The sequence below is a fragment of the Ascaphus truei genome, chromosome 1 (genome assembly GCF_040206685.1).
Source record: "Ascaphus truei isolate aAscTru1 chromosome 1, aAscTru1.hap1, whole genome shotgun sequence".
Classification (NCBI taxonomy): Eukaryota; Metazoa; Chordata; class Amphibia; order Anura; family Ascaphidae; genus Ascaphus; species Ascaphus truei.
The window spans coordinates 39044139-39057891 of NC_134483.1; the positions used below are offsets into that span (position 1 = coordinate 39044139).

At 39.2% G+C, this 13753-nt stretch overlaps 1 protein-coding gene across 1 annotated transcript in view; it reads left to right on the plus strand.

Moving 5' to 3' along the window:
• Positions 1 to 13318, plus strand: part of LOC142487369 (uncharacterized) — a 29083-nt gene extending 15765 nt beyond the window's left edge. The window contains exons 4-9 of the mRNA XM_075586587.1: positions 1198 to 1431; positions 2685 to 2838; positions 6025 to 6134; positions 7879 to 7992; positions 9950 to 10096; positions 11004 to 13318. Of these exons, the coding sequence (XP_075442702.1) occupies positions 1198 to 1431; positions 2685 to 2838; positions 6025 to 6134; positions 7879 to 7992; positions 9950 to 10096; positions 11004 to 11138 (894 nt within the window). The 3' untranslated portion in view covers positions 11139 to 13318. The remainder of the gene's footprint in view (positions 1 to 1197; positions 1432 to 2684; positions 2839 to 6024; positions 6135 to 7878; positions 7993 to 9949; positions 10097 to 11003) is intronic.
• Positions 13319 to 13753: the final 435 nt, after the last annotated feature.

Consider the following 13753-nt stretch of genomic DNA (forward strand, 5'->3'; position numbering starts at 1 on the left):
ATTAACCATTCACTGACAGTTACTGTTAAGAATTGGCAGGTTTCCGGGTGTGTAAAGCAAACTTTTTGGATTTGACCTTCAATTTGAATTTCCATCGTGCTATTTGAAAATGTGACGTTATCTAACTCGAACTTTGGAAATCATTTTCTAATCCGAGTGAAATTCGAACCAAAACCCACGAGAGGTTAAATCCTCGGATCCGTTTGTATTTTCTTGTTTTCATTTGTTTTTCCTGCGTTTTTGTTTCAAATTTTTTTTTAGGAAATGGTCAAACTGTTCGAAAAAAATTACACTTGTTGAAAGGAAATGTGAAGTTCGATACAATTTTACAACATTTTATATCCCCCCCCCCATTATTTATGAAAGCAACAACAGACGAAGCCAGTTGAGTTTTTACAAACCCAGAACACATTTTTTTTGAACCACACCAGTGATAGTGCCCACTTTTAGTTATGGCGAGTTGATGCATAAGGTAATGTATAAGTATAGGCCAGAAGTGGGCAACTCCAGTCCTCAAGGGCCACCAACAAGTCAGGTTTTCAGGATATCCCAGCTTCAACACAGGTGGCTCAATCAGAGACTCAGTCAAAGGCTGATTGAGCCACCTGTGTTGAAGCAGGGACTGATTGAGCTACCTGTGCTGAAGCAGGGATATCGTGAAAAAATCCGACCTGTTAATGGCCCTTGAGGACCGGAGTTGCCCACCCCTGGTATAGGTATCAGTGGATCATTAGAGATCCATTCAGAACAATAGAATCAGCAGGTAACATCATCGCACAATTTCGTTGACAAATAGCGGGATGCGGGAATAGCAAAGGGAGTAATAACGCTCATCAGAAATGAATGAAATCAGCAAAAGAAATGATAGGTAGTTCATATAGGGCACATAGAACAGCAGACCTTTTGTTAATCACAGTGTATAAACATGGTTCTGCTCTTGTGCAATTCGTCTTTGGTCAATTTATTACTGACATTGTAGAGAAGTCCACCTCCAGGGACCCAACGTCTGCGAGATTTGAGAGTTGTAACCACATTGCATTTCCATGAAAATGTACTGATATATATTTTTTAATCAACGACACTCTCTTAAAATCTATAAAAGTGCTAATAATACGAATCGTTGAGACTGACTAAATCAGGGAGAGATGACTGAGAGTTGCAAGAGTATTGATTGCCGTAAACATTTTGCTTTGGCAGGGCTCGGCATGGGTTGGCGTTATTGATGATGGTGGCAGCACGGTCACAACATACAATGTTACGGTCGGCCAGGTCATTTTCTTACCCAAAAACATACTGCACTGGATGAAAAATGTGGGCGACGTGGATTGCCTTTTACTTCTCTTCTTCACCACACACGATGAAATAAAATTTCTCGATGTCGATGACGCATTTTTCTTGACCCCGGAAGATATTGCTTCAAGGTCATTAAAGGTAGGACACAAAGGAGCATCGCCTATGTACGACTGGTGTACTAAAACAATGGCTTTACACCACGTGGGGCTTTACACCATGTGATTAATTGATCTTCAGTAAATTTATTCCATTTGCCAGAAATGGGGTTTATAATGTTGATCTACATAATAAACTGGATTTTGAAACAAAAAGGTCTTTATTATACGCACTGTCTCTGTATCTATTTACTTCTCTCTTAAACTAAAGCTTCTGCTTTCTTTCCAGTCGAGCTTTCTTTTGACCATGATTCTTCTGTCGAGATTTCTGCTGTTTCCTTATTTGTCTTCATACCATTTTGTTTGCTGTTCTATCACTTTTGTATTTTTCTCTGTCTCATCTCTCTTTTCTTTTTCTGTTTGACTCAACTTCTAAGGGAGATCTCCATCCCATTGTTTCTCTCCCGCTCTGTAACCATCTCTCTGTTTCGTGTTGTTCCTCTGCCACAAAAAAAAAAAATTACAAATAACCCTAAACACCTTTGGGTTGGATAGCACTCTGAGGTATAAAGAAATAACATTTAACACTTCTAAAAATTGTTTAATACATTAATATTGTAGATAATAGTTATGATCCCAATGGTAGGGAGACCCATCTCTATGATATTTCACCCACTTTATCAGAGATACTTGTGCTCTTCATGCAAACCTTGATTTCATACATATCCAGGACTGATCTACCTTATCAACTAATGTAGATCAGTTCTAAGTATGTATAAAACATTCTCTTTCTATAAATCATTTCTCTATCTTTCCATAAGTGTCATAACACCCACATCTTTAACCCCAGTGTTGCAGTTAAATAACATTATTAACCATATTTCATTTTGTAATTCACTATATCAAATATTATTGCCAGTTACATCTTTTGCTATATCATTTAATCTATGCCATGTATTTTCAGAAGCGTTTCTCTCAATCCACTCTTCATAACTTGCTTCATAATTTAGTATTGGTCTCTTTCCATTTCCGCCCAGTATTCTTTCTGCAGATTTGTCATAGAGAGTGTGTTTCAGATAGAGTCTTACCTCCTCTTTAAAACTGCAGGGAAATGACCCAACACAACTTTATACTGCACATTTCAGAAGAAGAAATGTCCACATTTAGTTAGTCACAGGAAAGGACTGGAAAGGCCATTTGTCAGCTATAGTTGTGTAAGACTGAGTTTCTTTTGGATACCTCTTGCATTACAATATGTGAGTTGATTAATGTTTTGGTGGTATTGTCTTGTTTTAGCCGGAAGGTGGAGTTGGGTTTATCAGAACATTTCAGAAGCAAGGACAAGATCAAGCCATAAACCTCCCACAAAGCTTGAATGAGCTTATTCAGAATGCCACCTACGTTCAGTCTGACAACAAACTTGTCTGGAGGTATTTTTATGATTTAAAAGGTATTTATCTTATTGACCAGCAAAATCTATGAACAATGTTGATTATGGTATGGTTGCAAGCACGGAAAGGCTCTACTCAATATGTGGATGAGCCTTTAATGCTTAGGTACTGTATCTATAGTACTGTATGTATTCCTTCCATTCTCTTGAACTGACGTACAGTCGTACATTTTAGCTATGTGTTCAATGTTTCTCACCCTAAGACTTATAGGGAGAGAGCGAGAGTTCACAAGAGAGTGAGAAAGAACTCGGAAGTTTCTCTATTCTTGTCACTTATTCTCTTTCTCTTGAAACTCCCCTGCCAAACATCTGAATGATATAGTTATCAACTTACTTAGTCTTTATGGCCTGTTATAAACCACTTACAGGTATTGTACTGTATGAGTGCATGTTTCTTCTGTGTAGCTTCTTTCATTCACCAGACCACTATTAGAGCATTAGAGCAATGATCTTTAAGTAAAAAAACTTTAAAGGGTTTCAACTGACATCCACAGTCAGGATTCCTTTAAGACTTACATGGGGTTATGCACAAAGCAGTGATAAGTGTTTTTAAGTGAGATAAATGCCTTTATTTCTCAATATTGCGTGCAGCGAGATTCACAAAGCAGTGATAACACTGCATTATCGCGCTTAAAAGGCTTTTCATCATCAAAACACAGTTATTGCTAAAAAAATTGCGCCATAAATTGCACCAAAAAGCATGTATCTCACTTAAAAACAATTATCACTGCTTTGTGCATAACCCCCACAGTATCTTAAGTGACTCTGGTTTTTGTTTGTCGTCTAAATAAATGTATTAAAAAATATTCTGGCTTTATTACATGCAAAAATCTCTAAAGCACAAAAGGATTACATTGTACTTAAAAACCCTGACGTGTGTATATATATTGTATATCGCATACTACACGGGGGGGGGGGGGGTGGGGGGAGGGTGTTAGGTTTCAGTCAGAGATAACATTCTTATATGTACTGTTTTTAAGTTAAACCTTGCTTCATTCAATGTACCATCGCCGGAAGAAGAGATCAGAGATCTCGAAAGCTCGCACAAATAAAAGCATTTCGTTAGCCACAGAATGGTATCCTCTATTCATTTTTGATTATATATATAATTATATGATTTGATCAGCTCTGATAAATAATATGCACACACACACACGTCCACAGGAACCTGCCCCATACAGGGCTGTGCTGTGGTGTGGTGTGTGGCGCGCATGCCACAGCAGGTGCTGCAGCGGCCACTGGGGACCTGCCCTAAGGGAGGCAAGATTTCTGGCCATGACTTTCCAGGTGATCTGCAAACTCACAGCTCAATGAATAGCCGATTAATATTTAATCTTGCAAATATTTCTTATTTGCTTACGACATTTACACCGCACCTGGATTTGTGCAGCTGGACCGTAACAGTGCCACAAACTTTAAACGTCGTCTGGTTTGGAAATGCGATCATGGCTTAATGAATGTGGCAAGATGCCAAAATGTGGCAGTTTTCACTTAGATATGAATATATCAGCGTTAAATGAATAAGCCCCTATGTGTCATCCCAATTAAAAAAGTTCATTCCACCCATTATGAACAGAAAGAGACAATTTACAGACGTGCAATAATAATGTTTTTATTTGTGTCAGTACTTACACCACAGCAAACACCACAGATCACTGTAAGTAGATCCAGCTGTGTATATCCCCAGGTGGATCAGTATACAGATCACTGGGGTTTATTTGATGCTGGGTTTCTACCCAGATCTTATGTGCAGGCTAAAGTGTCACTTATCATTATATACAGATACATTATGATGACATTGCTACACTTTATAGTTTCAGCTACAGTTGCCAGACATTAGTATACATTGTCTCATTCTACAGGATTACCTCCTATCCAAGCTACAACCCCACGGGGATCTAGCTTAGTAACTGTATACACTGTTTTCACGTGCATTGGCCATACTAGGGTTAATATACCTGTGCCATTCGACTAATTGAGGAATCCACACATAGGATTTCCCAAAGCACACCTTCATAGGTTTTAATTATTTTCTATGTTTATGTTTATGATATACAGTATTAATAAATTATTTGTTATTTTGAATCAGTAGAGTAGAGTGCACCAGTTTAGGGATCTTTCCCCCCTCTTTTTTTGTATATAAGTACTTATACTGATGTTATATTTTCTTCTCTTTGCTAATGAGCATTACGTTAAAAAAAATCAATTTATACATTATGTGGAAGGGAAAAAAAAGTATTTACAAGAGCTGAGGCTTTGAAAACAACCAGGAGATGAGGCTTGCTGCAATAAGATTAGTCCTCTTACATCCCATGGGGAAAGAAAACTCTGACACATACAGTACCTGTGTTATTTTGCAATATTTCTAATTGTAGCAAAACATGTTTTACTAGTTACAAACACACTGAAACCTCTCTTGTCCTTAACTTACCTGAAGGTTGAAAAGAATTAAAATATTTTAAGGTTAATTCCTTCTAAAAAAAAAAGAAAAATAAATAAAATAAGTAAAATGCCAGTGGAATATAATTAAATGCAGCTCAATGTTCGACTGTAGGTCAATCTTCCTAGCTAGTTATATACTGTACTTACAGACTAGATGAGGGTGAAAAAGACATACAGTATGTTCAAATTCAACCTTTGTGAAATGTAGTTGGCTGCAGATATAGTACATATCGTACTGTGTATGTATAGTTATATTAATCCAGAGGAAGTCAAATAAAAAACCCTAGTGAAATATTTGCCAATTAAGGCCCTTATTCTGCATACTGCGATATTGCGCAGAAATCCCTATTGACCTCAATGAAGGATAATGAGTTATTGCTCTGACACAGCTCCCGTAAAGCCTCACCCCACCTAGATGTAGGCGCTTCCACTACCAGAGGCCCAACCAAGACCGAACTACGATTACTAACCGGGTCGGTATGACCAACCTAATATTTTGGGGCCCAAGTCTGTACCCTGAACAACCGCCTACCAAGCTGTGACATAAACAAAAAAAAACCCTCCAATATTTTCTTTTTTTTTTCTTTTAGAAAACTGTCCAATCTCTTTTCAACTTGTATTTTTTTTACTATTTTATTTTTTATAAAACACGTGGCATAATTTCATTTAAAAAATGTCAAATGACAAGCAAATGTGATGTTTAATATGCACGTGGCAAAGTAGTGAGTAATGTTTTGTTTTTAGGTTCTAAAGAATTCCTCTTCCCGGGAGGAATCATACAGTGGGCTCGATATCGCAAGGACGGAGTTGGTTTAAATGACAATGAGAAAATTTACAGTGAATCTTTGAATATGGTAAGAATTTAAATTCTATGTACAGCGCTGCATAGAAGCTCTATAAGAAGAACATATTAGTATTCCTATCAACCAGAATGCACTAGAATTTGAGGACAGTCTTACACTACGACACACTTTATTAAAGTGTGGCCGGTTCCGCAAGCCGGGAGATTTCCCGGCTTGCTAGTGGCCGCCCCTCGCGGTCACGCGTCATCGGGAGCCTGCGCCCCCTGCACGCGCGTCCAGGGCTCCCCGAGGGAGCCCTGGTGTCCCGCGATCGCGGGACGGCGGCAGGGGGTTCCGGGGGACCCGGCGGACCGGGCAGCGGTAGGGAGAGCGCCCCGATCGGAGGGCGCTCTTCCGCTGCTTCGGCGCGCGCCCGTCACCCTCCGGCGCGCGCCAGGATACTGCTGCGGCCAAGAACGGGCAAATGCTCGAATAAACTTGGCCGCAGCAGTACATGGAGGTACTGTTGGCAGGGCCGTTTTAAGACCTTCGTAGGCCCTAGGCCCTTTTATTTCTAGAGGCCTGTGTGTCTGATATTTTTTACTCATTTTTATGCTAATTTCATTGTTTGCTTGTTTCTTTCGATACTAGCGATATTTGGCATCGATACTTTTGTTTCGATATTTAAAGGTATCAATACTTCGAAGGCATTTTAAATTAAAATTGTCTGTTTTCTCTTATTTTGTGATTTTTTTTTGTTTAGGTATTTTTTCAAGTGAAATATTGTAGGCCCTTAAAGGTTCGTAGGCCCTAGGCACTGTGCCTAGTCGGCCTAATGTATAAAGTGGCTCTGACTGTAGGTTGCTAATAATGTGTTATCACCAGCCTAGTTCCACAAGTTCAATTGATGACCACCAGTTCAATTTACAGTATATAGAACGTCCATGAGGAAAGTCGTTTCTGTGTGGTTACTTATTTCACATTGCACTAATATAGCTACAACACAATCTGTAATGGCTACAAATGAATAATCGGTTGTACTATTCTCACTGAAACATGGGATGATGTATCATTCAGTCTTGCTATCGCATGGCTATATTGTGGACTGCAGAGTCAGCCACCAGGGTCAAAACTGATGAGCCCAAAAGAGTCAATACTGTAATCGTCTGTGTTGGCTCACTTCCCTGGACTTGAGGAAATTCCTGTTATTAAAGACATTGAATACTAAAACAAGACCCACTCCATTTGTAAATTTATAAGACAACAATCTAAATATCAGCATTGTTAATGAGTTGCATAGTCTTGAAAGAATTAGCATGGGGCTTGTAGATGCGAATGTTCCCGTCTTCATTGTCTGCATGTTCTTTGACTATCTGCTTCTTACTTTTCTCTTTGGCGCTGCATGCTTCATTATGCTCTTCAAAATTAGAGCAACAACCCTGCCCAGTTTGCATATTGTTGTAGTTTACAGACTTTGAATCAGGGGGACCCCTGGAGCTGAATTATTTTTAGCTATGGGGAGCACCTGGTTTCCAATACTTAGCCTTTTAGTTGCTGGTTTACTTCCTGAATCTTTTATAGTGGAGCCCACAGTCATCCAATAGGAAGCAGTGACATCACCCCTCCCCCCTATGACGTTGCTGCTTCCTATTGGCCACGGGTCATAGTATGTTAAAAACTCCATATTGGAAAAAAACAAGAAGGTGGGATTGTTGTTACACAGGATCAAATAATGTAAATAGACTTATGTGAACGCATACAGAATGCTTTAATCTGACACTCTTCATCATGCTCTCCTTCTCCCTTTTGTACGTAGCATGCTGACTCTCTCACTCTTGGAACCTTATTAATATACAGTAATGGCCTGCGACAGCCACATTTTCACTTCAACGCTCATGAGATGGGATACGTCATCAGTGGATGTGCACAGGTAACAGTCTTTATCATTATTACTTCTGAAGTAATCACAGATAAGAACACAATCAGAGCTTTTTTATTAGCAATGGCTGGGGAGGGATAGGTTTCATGGAACCCCAGGACTGAGTAATGATGTCAGTGGGGAACAAGTGCACCAACAGGAGCATTTAGGCCCAGATTCCCTAATGGGTGCACATCTTAACTCCCATCCCTTTAATAAATATGGGTCGTAGGAGGCTGTTTATCAAAGTGTCCCAGCTGCAAAACTACATGCAAACCTGGAGCAAATAAATGGCACCAGATTTATCAAAGGAAAAAACTGTCATTGCTTTTAATGGGATTTCTGTTCTTAACTCTGGTTTGTTTATTATTTCCAGTTTTACCCTAGTTTTGCAGCTGGGAGACTTTGATAAATAGACCCCTTAAAATTTAAATTAAATTAAATTAAATTTGTCATCGCCACATATATTGTAGAAACCACACATAAATCCATTGATGCTATTGGGCGTTACAGTGATTTCCCCACGCATTACATGTTTTTCTCATATCGTTAAATAAGTCTGGTTATACCGAGTTATCAGCTGCACATTGCATAGCCAGCAACCAAACTCCCACTGATGAGACCCAAAAGATCAAAAGAGCTGTCTGTGAGTAGGTTTACTGGCTGTGCACTTCTTTAATAATAATAATAGCATGTTCTTGTATAGCGCTGCTAGTTTTACGTAGCGCTTTACAGAGACATTTTGCAGGCACGGGTCCCTGCCCCCGTGGAGCGTACAATCTACAATCTATGTTTCTTGTGCCTGAGGCACAGGGAGATAAAGTGACTTGCCCAAGGTCACAAGAAGCCAACACTGGGAATTGAACCAGGTTCCCCTGCTTCAAAGTCAGTGCCAGTCAGTGTTTTTACTCACTGAGCCGCTCCTTCTCCCAGGCTGTGCTGAAAAGCTGTGTAATGCGGCAGGCAGAAGCTTACAGTGGCACATGTTAAAAGGAATTAGAAGTAAAGAGTGCCACACGGTGAGTGCTCATTTGCATGTCATTACCCAGAATCCCTGGCTGCAGGGGAAGCACTGTATGCTAAGAGATAATGGGCAAGGCAGGGTTGCAGACCTGTCTCTGAGACATATGAATGTGCTCACCAGTGATATTTCTATTTGCTTTGCATGCCACTGACACTGCACTTTGGTGAAGCTTTGCATTGGATGTGCCAGAGTAGGTAGTATCTTCTATTTAACGTTGTGAAATACTGAGGTTAAATAACGGCGGGGTTTTTAAAGAACTGTTAGCCAATATATGCTGAGCAATGAGCACCTTGTTTTCTAATAAATTGGACATTTGCAAGAATGTCATAATATTTGAATAAATCACTAGAAAAATGAAAAAATGTGCACTATTTCATCCGGATCTACCATTCTACCGAATGGGTTGTAAGTTACCTTAAACCTTTGCAACTCCTTGTTAATATGGTTCTTAGTGGGAGATACAAACATTTTATGGACTTGCGTTGACTCTTTTTGTGTGTGAATAATCTCCTGTTTTACTCAAACCGTAAAGATTTCTTATTTGACGTGTCCTACTTGTAAAATGTATGGGATGTGTGCTGTACATAATCAACTATTGTTTTGAATTTGAATGATTGTTATATATTTTTTTTGACTCATAGGGGGAAGAGTCCCAAAGTCGCTACACAGGGTATCGCACCCCGATACTGCGAGTTAAGGGCAATTAACACCGGATTAATGTGCGATATTCCGCATCGGTGCCTAGTTTTCCTTCGTTTTCATATTACCATGATGTTTAAACAGAGTGTAGAATGTTCACTTATTAATTTTGGTACTTAATGGATTTTTATAATAGTGTTAATGGTTACAAAATGTGACTTTGTGGAACCTTAAATAGAGCCTACAGATGTCATGCTGTCATTGGGTCATTATTTAAACAATAAATAAAAATGGATTTACTTACAGATTGGAATTGCTGGAGATGAACCAGTTGCCGAGTTTTCAGTTGGTATTGGTGATGTATTCTTCTTTCCACTTGGAACGCAGCATTATATCAAAAGCACATGTGAAGAGGATTTACTGTTGATTCTGGCATTTAGCACCGGAAACCAGGTGTGTTAAGTTTATTAAATATTTACATCTATTTTTACTGTGCATGCTGCAATCGTGATATCTTTAACAAATGTTGAAATAATATTCACATACGCAGTTGACATTTCTGCATGTAGAAAATAATTACACAATAATAGGCCGAGTCCTCCCTCTTCTCTGGTTGTGGCTGTTTGGAATAAATCAAGGATTTATGTCCACTTCTTATCTAATCATTATAACCATGTCATAAACAGTAGAAAATAAAACAAAGTACACAGCACACTGTAAAAATGTATGCACACTGTAAAGCTTGTAAGCCCTGTATTAGTCCTCTCTATAACAGCCTACAACAATCAATAAAAGCTTAAAGATCACCATAAACTCATGCGCGCCCTACACATGTAGCAGGTCTGATGACGACCCGTTGTGTGTATGTGCCATTTTACAAGTATTACATGGGTAATTGGCAATGTTTACCAATTTATATATTCCGTCTTCTGGGACTTCTAATTTGAAATAAACACATTCATACTTCTAGTAATCTTCACCTCGCTACAAGCCGGCAAAAGAAACATCAGTTGGGTGCTGCATGATTAATAACCTTTGTCACCCAGCATATCCTTCTGTTCACACCAGTATAAAAACGTACAAAATGTGGTATCCTCCTCCTATCGTGTGATCTTGGAAAAGTTCTTTAGTCTCCTTGTTATTTTACACCTGTTATTCTGTAATGTTAGAAATAAATCACCTTGTAATTTTGTTTGGATGAAATATGATATGACAGCGCAATTACCCAATCATCGTTACCCTGCTTGTTTTCAGGACCATATCATTCTACTTGGATTAAGAAGAAATTATTGTGTGTGTGTTAAATAGTCACTGCTGCTACTGTATCTGTTTTTCCTAATTCAATCTTTCATTTTACCAGCTGCAAACCCTTGACATGGACGATTACTTTCACGCCACAGCTGATCACATCCTCGCACAGCTTTTCCTAAAGAAACAGGAAGAATTTAAGAAGATTCCAAGATTTGCCGATGACCAAGCAGTGAACATACCATAAAACCAAACATGGGACATCACTATAATTCACGTTTGCAATCCCATTACTTCACTGGACTAGGGTACCTCCTAGGCATGCTAGGAGTTATATTAGACCAGTCATGTAAATGGATTGTATAGTATATATTAAGCATATTGCAGAGAATGTGATTAATACTCTGTAACAAAGTCCACTGATATGCTCAAAATGCTTTTATATTCCACCTGCTTTAAACTTTAACTTATAAAGATACTGCAGACATGTAAGTAACTATGTTACATAGTGCCGTACACAAGAATCATTTAGGGCTATTTTTACTAAGTGGTCCTACGCCATAAGACACCTAATGGCCCATTTAGTTGAATGTGCCACAGTGTATCGTTTGGCTTAGTAAACATGGGCATTAATGCTCTAAAACATATTTGAGGCACCTTAATACAAGGGGAGAACGTTGCATCTTCTAGACTCGCTTTTAAAAGCAACGTTTCTGAAATTCGATGACCTCAATTCAATGACAGTTGTTGGTTACTGAGAAGCTGAAACTGTTGCAGTATTCATATAGTTTATGCAGCTTCACATTAAAGGCTAGAACAAAGCATGTTGGGTTTGGAATTACAAACCAATATATTAAGTTGAAAAAGTTGAACTTTATTCTCCATGTTCTACTTGGGAGTACAGTGGTTACTGTATTTTGTTATTATAGTTTCTGGAAAAGTAGAATAAAGCCTCCAAGCTCCAGTGTGACACTTGGGACATTCCAAAAACTGGGGCAAATTGCAAATGATTTTGACTTTATGGGGCAGATTCTCATAGTTGCGAGATCGCCGACTCACGCCCTGTGACATGGAAGCACCAGTGACTTGTATGGGGATTCTGTGTCAGAACGCACACATCTGTGATCTCGGATCTTGTAGAATATATCCCAGAGTCTCTCTGTGTCAATGTATCAAGGTGTGTTGTGTCCATATATCTCCAGTTTTGCCAATGAACAATTTGGGGATTGGTTATAGGGGGAGACGATCGGCACAATATTTTTGTGTGCATGTAACTTGCTCAGTTCTCCTTTCTCTTTATGTCAAACAACTACCTCAGATTTGGCAAGCGAACCTCTGCCCCTAAGGCTAAGTCCCCAGGGCCTGCTGCAGCGTGTGCTATGGCGTGCGCTGCAGGAAAAAGAACCGCCCCTCATTGGGGCCGGGCCCACTGGCTGCCTTTGAGGGCAATTTGCAGCAGCGTTGTACGACAAGATTTTCAGAAGACAAGAAAATTGACTTTACAACAAGCGACAGCGTCACGTGGGTCCGTGACAACCAATGATAGGGCAGAGTTTCTCAAGCCAATCATAGATAAGGAAATAGCAGCCAATCAGAGTGCAGAAGAAGATGTTGCGTCCTGCCACGCCCCCTCGACGCATGTCCCTTCGCAGAGATTCATTGAGTGGTGAGACTGGCGATTGTGGCTTTTTCACGTGCATACGCCGCCACCCCGCCAGGCGTGCATGCGACAGTGAGTTCTGGGGCCGTAGCCTAAGAGTTCGGAGCCAGATGTAAGAAACAAGATTAACAAACTTCTTACATTTGCTACCAGCATAAATTGACACACGTGAAAATGTTGTTTTGTAGCCAACTGCACCATCTTGGCTTACTGCCTTTAGTTTTAATTACCTTGCTTAACAGAGATAAACGTTGTAATGGAATAGACATCATTTAGACTGTATCGTTTATAATATTTTGTACTTATTTCTGATACATATTCTAAATTATTGAATCTTTTATTGAATGTATGCATTTTGAAGTATTATTACTGATTTTGGCCTGATGTATATTGCACTAAAAATGTAGATTGTGTAAAAAAAACAAAACATGAATTTGTGTAATTTGCCAATTATAATATGTTATTGGACAAACATTAAAGTATTTCATACTGAATGCTGTGCTTGACTTGTGCGGTAAAGAGCACAGAAATATTTTCTGTATTTAAACAAGGGAGTCCTTTGGTCTTGGAATGTCGTGCAAAATGAATTACAATGGAACTTTCCAGTTTGTCCATTTGAAGGAAATACAACGCGCAGAATATCATATCATCTGTTTTCATGTATGGATATCAAAACGGTACCAAAACCATGTTATACAAAGATGTCATATTAATGAACTAATCCTAGAAGTTTCCTTTTATCTGTTGACCCAAATGGATCTATGATGCGCTGATGTGCAATGTTTCCCATCCGTGCCGGCAACCACTTCTAATAATAGAAATAAATAATAATACAGGCACATAAGAAAGGAATATTTCTTGAAAAGGCGGCTTGCTGTAGTGGGACAGAGATCCTAGAAACGCTCTGGGAGAGTATGTTAGGTGAAAATAATACAAAACATAGAAGAATTTGGTAAACAAAAACCCTTTGGCCCACTTAGTTTTTGGATAACCTTATGTCTATACAAGAATTGTTTCATGCCGCATACTGTATTAATCTTGACTGCCCCTGTTGCGAGGCTGTAACACACAATCCTTTCTTTCACGTAGTACTTCCTCACATTTTCTCTGTGAGGAAATGGATGCGGCGTAAACATCTTTATTTGTAGGAGTCACTTTGGCTCTAAACATTGAGACAGTTTCTCAGGTCCTGGGTGGTTTGG